Source organism: Aotus nancymaae, unplaced genomic scaffold (genome assembly GCF_030222135.1).
Source record: "Aotus nancymaae isolate 86718 unplaced genomic scaffold, 86718_ANA_hifiasm-v0.15.2.pri h1tg000003l, whole genome shotgun sequence".
NCBI lineage: Eukaryota > Metazoa > Chordata > Mammalia > Primates > Aotidae > Aotus > Aotus nancymaae.
In genome coordinates, this window is record NW_026988414.1 from 72141923 (window position 1) to 72160152 (window position 18230).

Below are 18230 nucleotides of genomic sequence, written 5' to 3' on the forward strand. Positions count from 1 at the left end.
CCAGATGAACTGCAGACAAAAACAAAAACAGAGTTTTCTTTCTCTGTCTGTCTCTCTCTTTTTTTTTATTTTTGATATGAAGTCGTCTTGCTTTGTTGCCCAGGTTGGAGTGCAGTGGCACAATCTCGGCTCACTGCAACTTTCGCCTTCTGAGTTGAAGTAATTCTTGTGCTTTAGCCTCCTGAGTAGCCGGGACTACATGCATGCATCACCATGCTCAGCTAATTTTTGTATTTTTGGTAGAAATAGGATTTTGCTATGTTGGCCAGGCTGGTCTTGAACCCCTGGCTTCAGGTGATCTGCCTGCCTTGGCCTCCCATAGTGCTGAGATTACAGGCATGAGCCACTCTGCCTGGCCCGAGCGCAGAGCTTTCAATGGAAATTTTAAACAAGTGGGATCTAGATCCCAAAGCATTTCTTTGAAGAATTGCAACAGGAGGTGAAACGTGACTTTACCAGTATGATCCTAAAGAGAAAGCATAATCAAAGCAGTGTCTAGAAAGAGGTGGAAGTGGTACAGTCAAAACAAATGTGGATCAGTCAAGAGCAAAGGTCATGGCAACAGTTTTTTGGGGTGCTCAAAGCATTTTGCTTGTTGACTTTCTGGAGGGCCGAAGAATGATAACATCTGCTCATTATGAGTGTGTTTTGAGAAGATTAGACAATGTAGAGAAACACTGAGGGAAAGCTTTACCAGAGAGTCCTTCACCCCTAGAGCACTCTTGTTCATTATTTTCATCAAATTTTGTGAGAGTTTTGATGAGAAGTCACTAGGCATCCACCTTACAGTCCTGGTTTGACTCTTTATGACCCCTTTTTGTTTCATAATTTTAAAAAATCTGTACAGGGTACCTATTTTTATTCATTAATAATATTAAGGAGATGGCATTGACATGGTTAATTTCTCAGGGTCCTCAGTTCTTTAGGGATGGACTAAATAGCTGGTATCATTACTTACAAAAGTATCTTGAATTTGATAGAGCATATATTGAGCAAAGTTTATATTTTTTATCTTTTAATTGTTCCATGATCTTTTTTATGCCCCCTTGTATGTAAGGATCTGTTTTTGGATTTTATTCTATTCCATGGATCTATATGTCTGTTATGTCAATACCATACTGTCTTGAGTGCCCTAATTGTGTAAGTGTTGAAATTGATGGTGTAATTCCCCCATCTTTATCCTTTTTCAGGCTTATTTTGGCTATTCTTTGTTCTTTGCGTTTCCATATAAATTTTTAAGACAGTTTGTTAATTTCTACAAATTTATGCAAGATTTTAACTGGGATTTTATTTAATTTATGTGTCAATTTGAGAACGACTGACATCTTAATCTCATAATCTAATCTATGGACATGGTTGTCTTAGCTGGTACTGCCATAGCAAAATACCATAGGCTGGGAGGCTTAAACAACAGGAATTTATTTTTCATGGTTCTGCAAAGTCCAAAAACAAGATGCAGACCAATTTGGTTCCCTGGTAAGGGCTCTCCTCCTGGTTTGCAGGAGGCTGCCTTCTTACTGTGTCCTCACATGGTGGAGGGAGAGGAAGCAAACTCTCTGGTATCTTTTCTTGTAGGGCCCCATCCTCATGACCTCATATAAATCTGATTACTCCCAAAGACTCTCATCTCCACATACCATCACAGTGGGATTTAGGGCTTCAACAAATGAGTTTGGGTGGCGGGGGGGACACAATTCAGTTCATAGCGATGGTCTGTCTCTCCACTTGTTTAGATCTAATTTAATTTATCTCAACAGGGTTTTGTAGTCTTCAGTATTCAAACCTTACATATATTTTGGTAAATTAATTTTTAAGTGTTTTGTATTTTTCCATGCTACCATAAACAGCTTTAAAAAAACTTTGATCTCCAATTTTTCTTTGCTAGTATATAAAAATACAGGGCCAGGCGCGGTGGCTCACGCCTGTAATCCCAGCACTTTGGGAGGCCGAGGCGGGTGGATCACAAGGTCAAGAGATCGAGACCATCCCGGTCAACATGGTGAAACCCCGTCTCTACTAAAAATACAAAAAATTAGCTGGGCATGGTGGCGCGTGCTTGTAATCCCAGCTACTCAGGAGACTGAGGCAGGAGAATTGCCTGAACCCAGGAGGCGGAGGTTGCGGTGAGCCAAGATCGCGCCATTGCACTCCAGCCTGGGTAACAAGAGCAAAACTCCGTCTCAAAAAAAAAGAAAAAAAAAAATACAATTGGTTTTTGTATATTGACCTTGTGTTCTGTAACTTTGCTAAATACACTTATTAGTTCTACTAGTTCTTTCCATAGACTTCATAAGACTTTCCAAGTTCATCATAATGCCATCTGTGAATATAAAGATAGTTTTACATCTTTATCTCTAATCTGTATGTCTGTTGTTTTTCTTTGATCATTATACTGACTAGGACTCTGGTACAGTGTTGAATACAAGAGGTGAGATTTGATGTCTTTGCTTGGTCCTGTTCTTAGAGGGAAAGCATTCGGTCTGTTGCTAGTAGATGCAAAAAGATGATATTAGATGTAGATTTTTCATAGGAGTTCTTTAGCAGGTTGAGAAAGTCTCCTTCTGTTCCTACTTAGTTGAGATTTTTTAAAAATCATGAATGGATGTTGAATTTTGTGAAAGACGTTTTTCCATCTATTGAAATGATCATGATGTTTCTATTTTATTCCATTAATATGATGAATTTATTTTTAAACATTAAACCAACTTTGCATTCTTGGCATAAATTCTACTTGGTTATTATACATTATGTTCTTCACGTATTGCCAGATTTGGTTTTTAATATTTGTTAAGGACTTTTGGCATCTAGGAATACTGATCTGTAATTTTCTTTTTTTTTTTTTTTTTAAATGTCTTCGTCTGGTTTTGGTATAGGATAGCATTATTTCTTCCTTAAATATTTGGTAGAATTCACCAGTGAAATCCATTTGAATCTGGAGTTTTCTTTGTTGAAAGGTTTTAAACTACACATTACAATTTTTAAGTAGATAATGTATTTCTTTTGGATTCACTTTTGGTATTTTGTGTCATTCAAAACAGTTTTCTACTTCATCTAAGCTGTGAAATATATTTACATAAAGTTGTAGTATTCTTATCTTTTTAGTTCCTATGGGACCTGTTGTGCCATCTCCTCTTTTATTCTTGTTGTGAATTTGTGTCTTCTCACTTTTTATTCTTGATCAGTCTAGAGATTTATTAATGTTATTATTTTTTCAAGATCTATATTTTTGTTTCATTAAATTTTCTGTTTTCTATTTCATTTACCTAGGCTATATATTTATTTCCTTCTACTTATTTCTGGTTTAGTTTGCTCTTTCCTAACTTCATACAGTGGAAGCTTATTTTATTGATTTTTTTCTAATTTAAGTATTTAAAATTATAAGCTTCCCTTTGAGTACTATTTTCACTCTATATCCCAACTTTTTACTATGTTGTATTTTCATTTTCATTCAGTTTAAAATATGTTTTATTTTGCGATTTTTTTTTCCTATGCGTAATTTAACATTGTGTTACTTAATTTCTAAATGTTTGGAGATTTCCCAGTTATCTTTATGTAATTTTTAAAAATTTAATTCTATTATGACGAGAAAGCCTACTCTATAGTATTTCACTCTTCTTTTAAAAACCTAGTCTATATTATTTCAGTCTTTAAAAGGCAAGGTATGCATATGGTATATCTTTATGAATGTTTTATGTGCATTTGAAAATGTATATTCTGTTGCTGATGAGAGGAATTCTATGAATGTCAGTTAGATCAAGTTGATTGATTGTGTTAAACATTCCAAATTCCTAATGATATTCAGTCTACAAGTTTTGTCCATTACTGAAAGAGGAGTTTTGAGGTTTCCAGTTATAATTGTGGATTTATTTCTCAATTATGTCAGTTTTTGCTTCATGTATTTTGAATAGCTGTTACTGGGTACACGTGCATTCAGGATTGTTATGTTTTCTTGATTAATTTAACTCTTTATCACAATGAGATGTTCCTTTTTATCCCTGGTAATGATCCTTGACCTGACATATGTTTGTCTGAGATTGATATGGCCATTCCAGTTATCCTATGATTACAGTTTAAATGCTGTATCTTTTTATCTGTGTCTTTACATTAAAAATGAATTTCTTCTAGATAGAATATAGTCTCATCTTGCTTTTAAAATCTGTCCTGACAACCTCTTCTTTTTGTTTAGTGTTTAGATAATTTGCATTTAATGTGATTTTCTGTGTAAGTTTAAATCTGCCATCTTGTTATTTGTTTTCTGTTTATCACATCTATTTTTTGTTTCTTTTTTCCTCTTTTCCCAACTTCTTTTGGATTAATTCAGTGTTTTTTAGGATTCCATTTCATTTTCACAATTGGTTTATTAGCTACTCCTCCTTTGTCACCACCCACCATGGCTGTTGTAGGGTTTACAGTATACATTTTTAACTTATCACAGTTCATATTCAAATATGCCACTTCCTGCATAATGTATGAAACTTACAATAGTGTACTTTCATTTGTCCCCCTACTTCCTTTGTGCTACTGTTGTCATAGAGAGCATATTTATGAAATAGCTTTTTAAACACCCTTTTCTGCTAATTTAATCATCTCTTAAATTTCTGAGTTTGTTTCTATTGACTTGTTTTTCTCAATGCTATTAGTCATTGTTGCTAGTTTTTCATATATCTAGTACTTTTTGATCAGATGTCAGATATTGTGACTTTTACATTGCTGAGTGCTTACTCTTGTTGCATTCCTTTAAAGAGTACAGAATCTCAAGCAAGTAGTTAAGTTAGTTATAATCAATTTGACCCTTTTTAAGCTTTTTTTTTTTTTCTTTTTTTTTTGAGACGGAGTTTCGCTCTTGTTACCCAGGCTGGAGTGCAATGGCGCGATCTCGGCTCACCGCAACCACCGCCTCCTGGGTTCAGGCAATTCTCCTGCCTCAGCCTCCTGAGTAGCTGGGATTACAGGCACGCGCCACCATGCCCAGCTAATTTTTTTGTATTTTTAGTAGAGACGGGGTTTCACCATGTTGACCAGGATGGTCTTGATCTCTTGACCTCATGATCCACCTGCCTTGGCCTCCCAAAGTGTCAGGATTACAGGCGTGAGCCACCGCGCCCGGCTGAAGCTTATTTTTAATCTCTTTTAAGGTAGATCTAGAGTACCCTTTATTCTAAAGCTGATTTAGCAACACTCCTGATATATTTTTTTTAAATACAGATGGGGTCTCATTATGTTGCCCAGACTAGTCGTACAAACTTTTGGCCTCAAGCAATCCTCTCATCTTGGGCTTCCAAAGTACTGGGACTATAGGTGTAAGCCATTGCATCTGGCCTTAATGTAGATTTTCTACTGAGTGTCCTGTATATTCAGTGAAGGCTCCCTACTCTAGCTAGTTGTAACTTAAATCTTTCCAGACCTGTGGAGTTCTAGGACTGTTTGACTTACACTTCCTGGTGATTCTTATTTTTCCAGAAGTTGTTCTTGCTCAGCTTTACAGTATTTCATTCTGTATATGTACAGATAGCTATTCAGCCAGAGATTCAAGGAACTCATATGCAGGTTTCTAAAGCTCTTCCTCTGTATTGTCTTCCTCTTTTGAGTACCCTGCCCTGAAAATTGCAGCACTCTGGCCCACCTGACCTCCCATCTCTTTCTTCTCAACTCATTGGGATTGCAGACTCTATTTGGATTTCCATTCTCTGTGCCAAAGTCTGGAAATTAATTTTAGAAAGAAAGCCTGTGTGATGGTAGGGCTCACCTTATTTGTCCCTCTTTTATCCAATATCACAGTCCTGTAATGTCTGTTTTCTACTGTTTGAAAATAGTTGCTTCTGATAGTTTTGTCTAGTTTTCTAGTTGTTTATAATGGGAGTATAAATTTTGACCCTCTTATCCCCGTTGGTCAGAAATGACATCATAGCTTTTAAATTTTCTCCCATCTCCCCATAAAAATAGACAAGTTTAACAGGGCTGCAAAACCAAAGACCCATGGATAACATCTACAAAAAAACTAGATGACTAGACATTCCTGTGACTTTCCAAATATGAGTGGATGGAGCTAAAGCACTGACAGCTTGAAGGCCTGTGTGATGTCATATACAAGGAAAAAAAAAAGAGGAAGGCAGTTCAACTTCTGATATCTTGAGATTACTAAGGCTATATCAAAAGGACACAGGGCCAACTTGAAAAGATCATTACTAGTTAGAGAAAGGTAATGTAAAGATCAGTAACTGCAGAGGATTGAAGCAGCAAATATATTTAAATTTGTAAGTTTCAAATGACACTTAAAAAGAAAACACCCTCATCCTAATCTTTGGAGGATACTAGAGAACCACCTCATTATTTTGAAAGCTGGCAAATACAAGAAATGAGGCGAACATTTATCCCACCTTTCCTGTTTTTACCTAGCATAACAAAATAATTGATGAGGCAAAATTCCTCTTTCTAGATGTATTCTAGCTCATAAAGAATGAACGAAAAAATTTTTAAATCACCATGTTGCAACCCCAGATGAATTAATGAGTCTAGGCAGTGATTATCAATGGCTGCTAATACCACAAAAGGAGGAATAAAAAACCATTATGTACCTACTAGGGAATCACATGCCTGTCACTTAGGACGTAGTCTTATAAAATCTGAGAAAAAAAATCCAACCTGAATCTGCAAGCTTCTTGATCTGACTACTTCTCTTTGAGAATTGTAAGACAGAGGTACATATTAAAACACACCATGGAGATACAAAAACAAAATTTACTGAGGGGACTCTAGGGCAATTGTTAGCACACAATGCCCATGGGACATATCTGGCCCATTGCCTGTTTTTGTATAGCTTTTGAGCTAAGAATAGTTTTTACATTTTTAAATGGTTGAAAAAATTCAGAAGAAGAATATTTTGTGAGATACGAAAATTCTGTGAAGTTCCAATTGTAGCGTTCATAAATAAAGTTTTGTTGGAACATAGCCATGCTCATTAGTTTATGTATTGTCTGTGGCTGCTTTCATGCTACAAGGGCAGAGTTGAGTAGGTGCAAGAGTCTGTACAATCTAAAATGCCAAAATATTTACCCACTGGCCCTTAACAGAAAAAAAATTTGTCAATTGCTAATCTAGAGGACTAATGACCCAGTTTCTTTAACAAATTCCAAGAAAAAAGATGAAAGGAAAAATCAGTAAGTCTTAAGAGACATAACAATCAAGTATCACAATATGTGGACCTTATTTGGATCCCTTTTCAAAACATAATGTTTAAAAAACCGAGATCATCAGGAAACTGTGAACAGCAACAAAGATATTTGATGATATTATGGAATTGTTAATTTTTAAAGATGAGATAATGATTTTGTGGTTATATTTTAAGAGGTCCTTGGCTTTTTAGAGATAGATTCTGAAATATTTATAGATATTTGAATTTGCTTCAGAATAATCCAAGGAGTTGGGAGTTATTGAGTGTGGATGGAAGTGACATAAGATTGGCCATGTTATGAAAATTGTGACTGGAAGATGGGTGCCTGATGGCTCCTCATACTGTTTTACTATTTTCTCTAGCTTTGAATATGTTTGAAAACTTACGGAGTTTAAAATAAATCAGTTATTTCAAAATAAGTTAAAAAAAATCAGTTCAAAGGCCATTGAATGCCTCTTTTCTGTGCTTCTGTAGAATCATGGAACTTATCACATTGATTATTTTTGGGTGGTTATTTGTTTGATTTCCCCTAGACTCCTAACTCTTTGAGGGCAGGGACCATTTGACTTTGATCCGTAGTGTCAGTTATAGGACCTAGCACATAATCTGGTACATACTTTTGGAACAAATATAGTGGCTTTTCATGGCATTATTATGATTTCTAGAGGATAAACATTCTAAAACACAGTAGCCCTTTTTTGTTGACATTATTTTTTTTATTTACTCCTTTCAAATAGTCTATGGTTCAGCATGAAACCAAACTGGTTATATAGTTCTTATAAATCAGGAAAAATATAACTCCAAAATAAAGTAAGTTATAGAATGGGCATCTTAGTTTGAGCTGTCTCAGTCTGAGACATGATATCGTTTAAGTGTGGAATAGGCACTTAGAAGTAAGGCAGGTATTTATTCTCTGAGCACAATATTGTGTGTTTCTGAATATTGCAGAAATATCCAGATTCAAATCTAAGACCAAAATCTAATCAAATCAGCTATAAGTTATTTCTATCTACCTTATTATTCCACTTGTTAGCTTAATAACTTAATTTTTAGCTTAATTACCTAACAACTGGTTATGATTATTGAAAATTTAATTTTTGCCTGGGCGTGGTGGCATATGCCTGTAATCCCATCACTTTGGGATGCCCAGGCTGGAGGATTGCTTCAGTGCAAGTGTTCGAGACCAGCCTGTACAACATAGTGAGACCCCATCTCTACATAAGATTTTAAAACTAGTGGGGCATGGTGGTGCATGCCTATGGTCCCAGCTATTCAGGAGGCTGAGGTGGGAGGATTGTTTGAGCCCTGGAGATCGAGGCTGGAGTGAGCTGTCATCACACCACTGCACTTCAGCCTTGGCAACAGAGCAAAACCCTGTCTCCAGAAGAAAGAAAATGTAATTTTAAAAATCCCAATCTTTTGCTTTTTTCCCTCTTCACATTTTTGTCTTCATATTTGTAGCAATTCTCTTATCATGGGTATGTTTTTCCTGTTTTCAGTGTAATTTGAATCTCACAAACTCTGAGCTCCAGGATAATGAGTCAGAAATATAGCCCTGAAGCTTAAGCCAGGGTCTAATGTTTAAATAAATCACCTGGCACCAAAACACCTTCTCACATTCATCAAGAAGACCTTTTGGTATTCTGGGCTTGGGGACAAGGTAGATTGTCAAATGATTAGTCATCAAGTTATTTTTGTAACCTTATTCTCCTATTCTGTTTTCCTCTGAATCAGGGTTTTTATAGCAGGTGTGAACATTTATAATTGTCATTTTCATAAAAATAAAATGCTGTTTTCTTCAAAGCATTTACAAAATCATAACAGGCAGATTTTAAAGCTAATTTCCCTAGCTAAATGCCAGTGACACCCAATGATATTCTCCTGGCTTCCTTGCCCAAAATGGTAGGTGAAATCAGAACTGAGAGGTGTCTGAGGGTACTAAAGGAACTAGCTCAATAGCAGAGTCAACAGCAAGGGAAACAGACTCAGTAGGGTTAAGGGCACAGCTAGTTATTCCCATCATCTTTGGACTTCCGATTGTGTACATTTTATCTCTGCATCCATTTTCTTAGCTACTTTTCTCCCTTCCCTTGATGGCTTCCTTTTTATCTCTATGGCAAGTCTTCATTATGTGTGATAACAGGGTCCACATAGAGCATGGATGACGACATTTTAGAAATGCACTTCATAATTTAGAATGCATGAAAACCAAAGCTTGAGATTCTCTTTATAGGAAATATAGTGTGGCGCCCCACCTTGGTGTCATGTGGCATTCTGGCCACTGCCCTTCAGGGAGGCTGTGCCAGAACTGAGCAAATGAAAGGATGGATCAAAGTGTGATAGGAGGAAATGGGGGTGTCAACCACGTGCCAGAAATTGGTCCTCTTTCATTCAATGGACATGCTGGGCACAAAGATGAATATACCCCAGTTCTTGATGTCATGAAGTTTGCATTGAGGTTAGGGATACAAAGAGGACTGGGTAGAGCAACAGCCAGCGATGGCAGGGCACAGCGCCTCCTGCTGCCGGGGTCCATGCAGATTTGACAGCCCTTATTTCTACTCCCTCCCTGTGCATCATCTGACACTGTTGACAAGTTTCTCTGCTGGAAACTCACCCCTCTTAGCTTCCACATTACTCTCTCCTGGACATTCTTTCTTGGTATTGGCTCTTATTCTTTTGTCTGATGGTAAATTGGCATTTCCTAGAATTCTCCACTCTTTCCCGTCCCACCCAGTGCTATCAATTCTGAACCTCAATTTTTCTACCTCAGCACTTTCCAGGGTTACGACAGACTCATCAGTTAACAGTAACTTCCTTTGGCAGTGATTCTTGACCTGTTGGGGGAAGAGTATCCAAAGCACCAGTAGCAGAAGCTCCCTGGGTGGTTCTGACACATTTCCCCCACCTCTTGGACAGATTCTGTGTCTTGTATTTTAACCCAAGCATGGTGGCCAGTTATGGTAGGAGCTCAGTGATGTTAACTGTGTGTTTAAAGGCAGTAAGCACAGCATGCTATGGGAACACAGAGCAGGTCACTTAATTGTGAGAAGGTTAGGAAAAGCTACAGAGAAGCCATCAGTTGAACTAAACTGAATTCTCTAGATGGATAAGCCTTAAAGAAGATTCAAACAGGTGGATTTTCACAGCAAGGCAGATCAGTTATTGAAATTTATGTATAGCAAGCAGTTAGACACATAGGCTTCTTTACTAAATCTCAGCATTAGGATGAAGGAACTCTTTCTGAGTTTTGAACAAGATTAGTTTAAGTCAAATAAAAGTAAGCTATTCTGTATCATTGGACAGATAATAGATTTGTAGTCATCACTGCTCCCAAGAAATGATACCGGTTCTGGCATGAAATAGTCTAATTAATTTTTTTAAATAATTTCAACTTTCATTTTAGATTCAGGGGTACATGTGCAGGTTTGTTACTTGAGTATATTGTGTGATGCTGAGGTCTGGGATACAAATGACCCATCACCCAGGTAATAAGCATAGTATCCAATAAGTAGTCTTTTAATTAATTTTAATAAAGAATTTCATTCATTTATTCACTCAGTAAACTTATTGAAGCACCTTCTAGTGTTCAGCACTATAATAGGTGCTATATATTAATTAGTGAGCAAAACAAACTTAGCCCCTGTCCTCATGGGGCTTATAGTCTAGTGAAAAAATAGACATTAAGGAAATCACTACACACACACACACACACACAATGATGAATGCTATAAGATAAAGTAGAATGTTAAGGGAAAGAACAACAGGGTCACCCAGTTGAGATTAGGTAAGAATTGAACAATGATCAGAGGTTAATTAGGCAAAAAAATTAGGGGGAAGAGGCAGAGAGAAGAGATGTAGGAAACTCCAGGGCAAAATGGTTTGAACAAATTGATGAAGAGCCATGAACTGGCTCAACTAAGAGTTGCTGTTGAGGAAGAAGGGCACACCCCTTCTCAGGTCCTGCTTTTGCCTCTTCCTTGAGTTCATGCCATGTGGGAGTGGGTATCCCCCATCAACTCCAGTGACAGTGTCTCCTTGCAGGTTCCCAGACAGGCTATGCTGTTTCATGCCTTTTAAAACAATTGTGGTAAAAACATGAGATGTACCCTCATTTTAAGTGTTCAGTGCAGTATTGTTAACTATAAGCACAATGTTGTCTAGCACAAATTTAAGCATTATACATAACAGATATTAAGCATTAAGCATAACATTAAGCAATAATGTTGTCCAGCACAAATGTCTGCACAGATTTTCTCATAGACATGCATAAGAAGCTTACACAATTCAAAAATCAGAGCAATGTAAAAAGGCATAGAGAAAGCCTTTAGAATACCCTTGTATTCTCACCCTTGCCCCATCTGCACCATTCACCAAATGCTTACCCTTATCTCCCGCAGATAACATTATTATTATTAGCCTTTTGTGTATCAGTCCTCCAGTTCTTTATGTAAAGAATATACATTGTTATGTTCTCTCTCTTACTCACATGATGGACATTGTTTTGTGGCTTGCTTTTTGCATAACAAAACCTGTTAAGAGTTCAGTTTATATAGAGCTGCACTGTCGAAGAAGGTCAGTACGAGTCGTATGTGGCTGCGGAGCACTTGAAATGTGGCAAATGCAACTAAAAATGGAATTTTAAATTTTATTTAATTTAAATTTAGATTTAAAAAATGAAAGCAGTGAAAAATTTTTCCTATTGGCCTTAATTTTATTGTTTTAGTGGAACTACATTTCACTTTAACCATTGAAAATCCAATATCCAAATTGAGATGTGGCATAAGTGTAAACACACACTGGATTTCAAAGACAGGACAAAAAAATGGAAACTCATTAATGTTTTAGGTTGTTTACATGTATTCATCAGTTTGTTCCATTTTTTTATACAGTTGGTTAAATAAAGTATTAAAATCAATTCTGCCAATTACATATGTGGCTCAAATTCTATTTCTACTGGACAGTGCTGATATATGACATTTACTGCTTTTTACACCTGTATGGTATTCCATTGTATAGTGTACCACAATTTACTTAACCAGTCCACCTTTGATGCATACATGAGTTGTTTCCAGTCTTCTGTTAAAAATAAAACAAAACAAATGCAGAAATGCTTACCCTTCTCCATACATCACTTCACACATATACAGGTTGATCTGTAAAATCAATTCCTGGCATTGGGATTGCTGGGTGCAAATGTAAATACATTTGTAATTTTGATATTAGCAAATTGCCCTCAATAAGCATTGTAGCAATTTGCACTTTCACCAGCAATGTGTGTGAGTGCCCGTTCCTCATATTGCCACTTGAAACTACAATTAACTGTATTTTTCGATGTAATCAACACATTTCTTTTTGCTAATTCTGAGGATTTTAAGAAGAAATTATAAATGGTTTGCCTAACTTCTTTTTCCATTTGGAAAAAAAACCTCCTATTGATAAAATGCTTAGAATTAGCATTTCAGGGCTGGGTGCAGTGGCTCACACCTGTAATCCCAGCACTTTGGGAGGCCGAGGAGTTTGAGACTCGCCTGGCCAACATAGTGAAACTCTGTCTCTACAAAAAATACAAAAAGTTAGCCGGGTATGGTGGCAGGTGCCTATAGTCCCAGCTACTTGGGCGGCTGAGGCAGGAGAATTGCTTGAACCTGGGAGGCGGAGGTTACAGTGAGCCGAGATTGTGCCATTGCACTCTAGCCTGAGCAACAGTGTGAGACTGTCTCAAAAAAAAAAAAAAAGCATTTCAGGACTTTTTTTTTTTTTTTAATGAAAGCATTAAAGAATTAACCTTCATTGTTTCCCAGTATGTAAGTTTCTATGAAAGTTGCAACTTTCACCATACTGAGATTTAGGAAGAGGGATTTTGTGAGGGTTCAAATGAATAAGGGACTACATTTTCTTCTGTTTAAGAGTTGAGGATTTCCCAGATTACTCCAGTAGCCTTCCCTGGCTGTGGTGGACTAACATTTCAGGGTGGAAAGGCAGTTTGCATGCAGTTTTTGCATATTGTCAGTTAATCTCCTGAATTCGTTTTACTGTATGCTAAACATATTCTAAGTTAATGGATTGCTTAACTGAGGAAACCCACTGACAATATAATTGGAGCCTAAGAGCTCTGATAATCAGATAGTTCATTCCACTGACTTTATTAGTAAATGGGAGAGCACGTTTGTCTTTTCACTTTATGGATCCAACTGTTGTCCCTCTTTTGAGGCTTGTGTGCCTTCTACTGCCCTCTACTGCCCTCTTTGCCTTTTTGTTTGTTTGTTTTTGTTTTAGATGGAAATGAAGAAGTAAACATTCAGTATCCAAAAGCAAACTGCTTTAAATTTTCCATTCATAGGAATCTGAAAATAAGGTTCTTCTAAAGAGAAATCTTACTATGTAGTTAGAGATGTATCAGATAAGTTAATAAATTAGTATAATGAAACCCTTGATTTGGGGGAACATAAAATAATATTTTGCCAAATCCTAGAGGCATAGAAATGTACTTTATATCAAATATAATTATGGACACTTAACTATCATTTGTATTGTATTGATTTTCAACATAAAAAGATTAAGAAAAAAGTTGTCTTTATGTTCCTCATGCAGGAAGAGCACCAGGATATTGAGGACTTAGTATAAGGATCATCCTTGGCAACTGGTTGTATTGAGTCATTGCTACTGTGTTCAAGTTACACAATAAGTAAATATACAACTTTCTAACAGGAAGCAGCTGCAACCATAGCTATTTTTTATATTTCTTTTTGCTTCTGTTGCTAATTTTTGCCTAATTATTTGTTTCAGGAAGGATTTTCACTTATTGGTAGCAAAGACTGGTTGAAGATTGTAAGACGTGTGGATTGTCTGTTGTTTGGAACAACGATAAAGGCAAGATTTAAGCTAATAATCATATTCTTCTCATCTTCTATGTGTGTATGTTGGGAGGTGTTTGGGAGCGTGTCTTGGTAGGTGACGTGTACTGGGAAGAATACAAATGTTTAAAAGAGGTTTTTACTCTGAGCAAAACATGAAACAAGGTCTGTAGAGAGGCAGAAGCCTCATTAGCAGGAGGACATTGCTAAGGAGTTAGGCTCTGATGGATTTGGCAGTATGTGTCTGATGGAGCTGTGCAGCCATTCTTTAGCCCCCAAGCACAAATTGGGAGGAAGTGGAGTACATCATTTGTCTTGCTTTTTGGATGTTTAAAAAGGTGTATATTTCCAAATGATTCAATGAATATTTATTTTCTTTTTAATATTAAAAAATAAAATTCCCTTTTCTTTCTAGCTGTATTAAGTGTAAAGAATGATCCTCATCAAAGAAACATACAGAATAATCACCTGGATCATTTTCCTTCAAAAATAACTATGAAAAACAATCTGTTAACATTCACTGAGTAGATACAATTGAAATTTCAGTGAAAGATACTAATTTTTGAGGGACTCGGACTCTGAGAGTTAGATGATTATCTAGTGGAGGGGATTTAACCTGGGGTACATAGACCCCAAAGAGTCTCCATAGAATTCAGAGGATTCATGAACTTGCGTGGATTTTCACTGACTTCTAATTGAAATTTATCATTTCCTTCCACTATGAATGTAGGCCAGCAGACCACAGTAGTTTTAGACCTTCTCACCAATGGAAATCACAGATACTTTCATATCACATTTCAGTTGTTTCTGACATCTCAAATGTGTATGCTCATCACTACCTCAAAATTAATGTGTGTATTAGTCTTCCTACTAGATTTATTAAATGAATTAATAAAGAAGCATATATATTGTTAATTCACAAATTATTACCTTAATATTGTAATAAACTAACTCAGTATAATTGGTTTCCTTTGTAAACTCGTATATTTTGTGTGATTAAAAACATTGTTCTGAGACGGGGTCCACTGGCTTATCACATTGCCACAGGAGTCTGGAGCACACACTCCAAAATGTTCAAGAACCCCCGTTTGGTTTCCTATATAAGGAAAGTGACTTAAGCCAATAGCCCAGGTTATGACTAGCTATCAGAGAACCAGGCTGCCCTTTGATCTCTGGACTCAGCTCCAGACCATGTCATACTGAATGAATGTATAGATCTCTGAAAAAGTTATACCATGCTATATGTTTGATATTTGAGTTTTAAATTTTTCTAAATATACAATATTATTAAAATTTTAAACTACAAAGCAAAATAAAAATCAACCATAATCTGACCACTCAAAAAATAACTAGTATTAATATTCTGAATGTCTTACTAAGCATATATATGATATCAGTTAGATTGTGTTCAGATGCATGTAAGAGAAAAATCAGCTATAATGACCTAAAAAAAACAGATTTATTTTTTTCACTTAGAAGGAAATCTAGGCCAGGCACGGTGGCTCACACCTGTAATCCCAGCGCTTTGGGAGGCCAAGAAGGGTGAATCACCTGAGGTCAGAAGTTCGAGACCAACCTGGCCAACATGATGAAACCCCGTCTCTACTAAGAACACCAAAATTAGTTGGGTGTGATGGTGGGTGCCTGTAATCCCAGCTACTCAGGAGGCTGAGGAGAGAATCTCTTGAACCTGGGAGGCAGAGGTTACAGTGAGCCAATATTGTGCCACTGCACTCCAACCTGGGTGACAAAGCGCGAGACTCTGTCTCAAAAAAAAAAAAACAAACAGAAATCTAGAAACAGGCAGTTGCTAGCATCCTCCAGCAACTCAGCAGTATCCAGGTCTTGGCATCTCTGTAATTCTCCTGGCTCTCCCTCTCAGGTGCAGAATGGCTGTTGCAGCTCTGCTGTATTTTCATTGAAGGGTCGGCATCACCTGGCCCTTTTATAAGGAAAGCATCCACTTTCCTACACAGCTCTCCACCATCCACAGCCCCTAGAAGATGCCTGCTTATGTGTCATGGACCAGTGTAATATGCCTGTCCCAAACTGCAAAGATTAGGAAAATGAGTGTTTGATGTTTCCAGCCCCTCTTGTGCATTGGCTTGTGCTAACTGACAGTGTCCACTATATAGATAATTTATAAAATGGGGATTGTAGTGCTTTGTATCCTGCTCTTTTGTCATATTACATATCAGGAACATTATACCAAGTCATTAGATAGTTGCTGAAAACACTCTTAATGACTCAGTAGCATGTCATTGTTTGGAGGCACTAGGGTTTAACTCACGGCTAATTTTTCACTATTACAAAAATGTTCTGATTCTCGTAAGGATTTTTTTACAGGTTCTTGAGGTAGAAGTCCTAGAAGTATAAACTTTTTTTTTTTTTTTTTTTTTAATAAATTTGCCTCTTGATAGGTTGTCCCTGCTTCTGCTGTACTGGCAATGTGTAAGAATGTTCATTTATCCAAATCCTCTCCAACATGGTGATACAATTTAAATTCAAAAACTAGTTTCTAATTCGACAGGCAGAAATGAGCATATTCCTTTAATATGCATTTCTTGTTAAAACTGATGAGGATGGTAATGTGACATTTGTATTTCTTCTGTGAATCACCTATCTACATTTTTTTTTGCCTAGTTTTTCTCTTCTTCAAACTCTATGTATAATTTGTTTAGTTATATAATTTTGTATATTTATGTGTATATCATATGCACAGATTTCTTAAACATTTAAGGCTAGGAACCATTTGCCTGTTGTCATTGTAAATGGTATCCTTTATCCCAAATATATTTCCAGCTAGTTATTATTGAATTTTTTTCTGAATTAATTTAAATTTAACCTCCTTACTAAACTTATATTAACTCTGTTTATTTTTTTTTAATTTCTAGGAAAGTGTTTTTATAATTTACAAACAATTATATTTCTTTCCAGTGATTTATGTTTTTTATTACTTTCCCCACCTTACTGAATTGTCTAGATCTCCCAGCTCCCAGAACACTGTAATCATAGGGTTATAGCAGCCTTGACGTCTTCTTGAGTTGCATGGGAAGTAGTGTTTAGACATTAAGTTCATCTCTGGCTGTTAACTGGATTTTTTTTTTTTTTCTTTTTGAGATAGAATCTCACTCTGTTGCCCAGGCTGGAGTGTGGTGTTGTGATCTCCACTTACTTCAGCCTCGACCTTCAGGGCTCACGCAATCCTCTGCCCCATCCTCCTGAGTAGGTAGAACCAGAACCACCATGCCTAGCTAATGGTTGGACATTCTTTATCATGTAACGAAGATACCCTTTCAGTTGTAGTTTATTTAATACCTTTATCAGGATTACATACCAAATTTTATCAGATGCTTTTTGACAAGTTTTAAGATCATGGGTTTTTTTCCTCCTTTGATCTATTGACTTGATGTAATATGTTGACATTGAACCAATAGATTCTTCTTCGCCCTACCCGGCAAAAGAGTATCTTTTGCTTTAAAGTTTCTAAGTATTATGCCAAAACACTATTATTTAATTGACAAGTGGAAGAGGTAAAATTTTCATTCCTTTTATATTAATTTAATGTAATAAATTCTGTGAGTAGTAAACTTTATATTTCTTTTCTCTCTGAGCTAAAATAAGTAGGTTGAATAAATTTTGCCTACTTATAAGGTAGACTTCCCTTTTTCCAGAAATACTGATCAAACAGGTTCTGGCTAATCGGCCAACAGTAGGCAAATAATTCCTTATCTTAAGGGCATTTTGGCTCAAAGAAGTTAACCCAAACAACCACTGTCCTCTTTACTTCTCCCACTGGAAGTGAGAAGTAAAAAGGACAGTGGTTGTTTAAAAAATCATTTTTAAATGATTTAGTCTAGTCAAGGCTTTGAGTATTGCCTTTTAGTTTCAAAGCAAAGAATCAAATAATATGCTGAAGTACCTTCTCTGGTTAAGACCGTTTTCTGTACTTTCTCCCACATTTTCTATAGTAGAGGAATTCACAACTAGTGGTGGGGAAAACTGCTTCACTTGGGGCCTTAGTGGTAATGGACAATTTCTTACAGATCTGGGTGATTAATCTAAAACCAGTGGGAAAATCCACTGGGTTTGTGTGAGGCCTCTAGTGTCTCCTTGCCTCTCTCTCTATGTAGTGGTAACTGGGCTCCACATCTTCCAGGGCATGACGATGCCTTGGGACACCTACTGTGGAGCCTGTAGCC

The 18230-nt window shown here is 36.6% G+C and overlaps 1 protein-coding gene across 2 annotated transcripts in view; it reads left to right on the forward strand.

Annotated features, from left to right (window-relative positions):
- Positions 1-18230, forward strand: part of REC114 (REC114 meiotic recombination protein) — a 104278-nt gene that overhangs the window by 70190 nt on the left and 15858 nt on the right. The window contains exon 3 of one of the 2 annotated variants that reach the window (XM_012475890.2): positions 13961-14044. The exons of the other annotated variant lie outside the window; for it this stretch is intronic. Within the exon in view, the coding sequence (XP_012331313.1) occupies positions 13961-14044 (84 nt within the window). The remainder of the gene's footprint in view (positions 1-13960; positions 14045-18230) is intronic. 2 annotated transcript variants of the gene reach the window in all.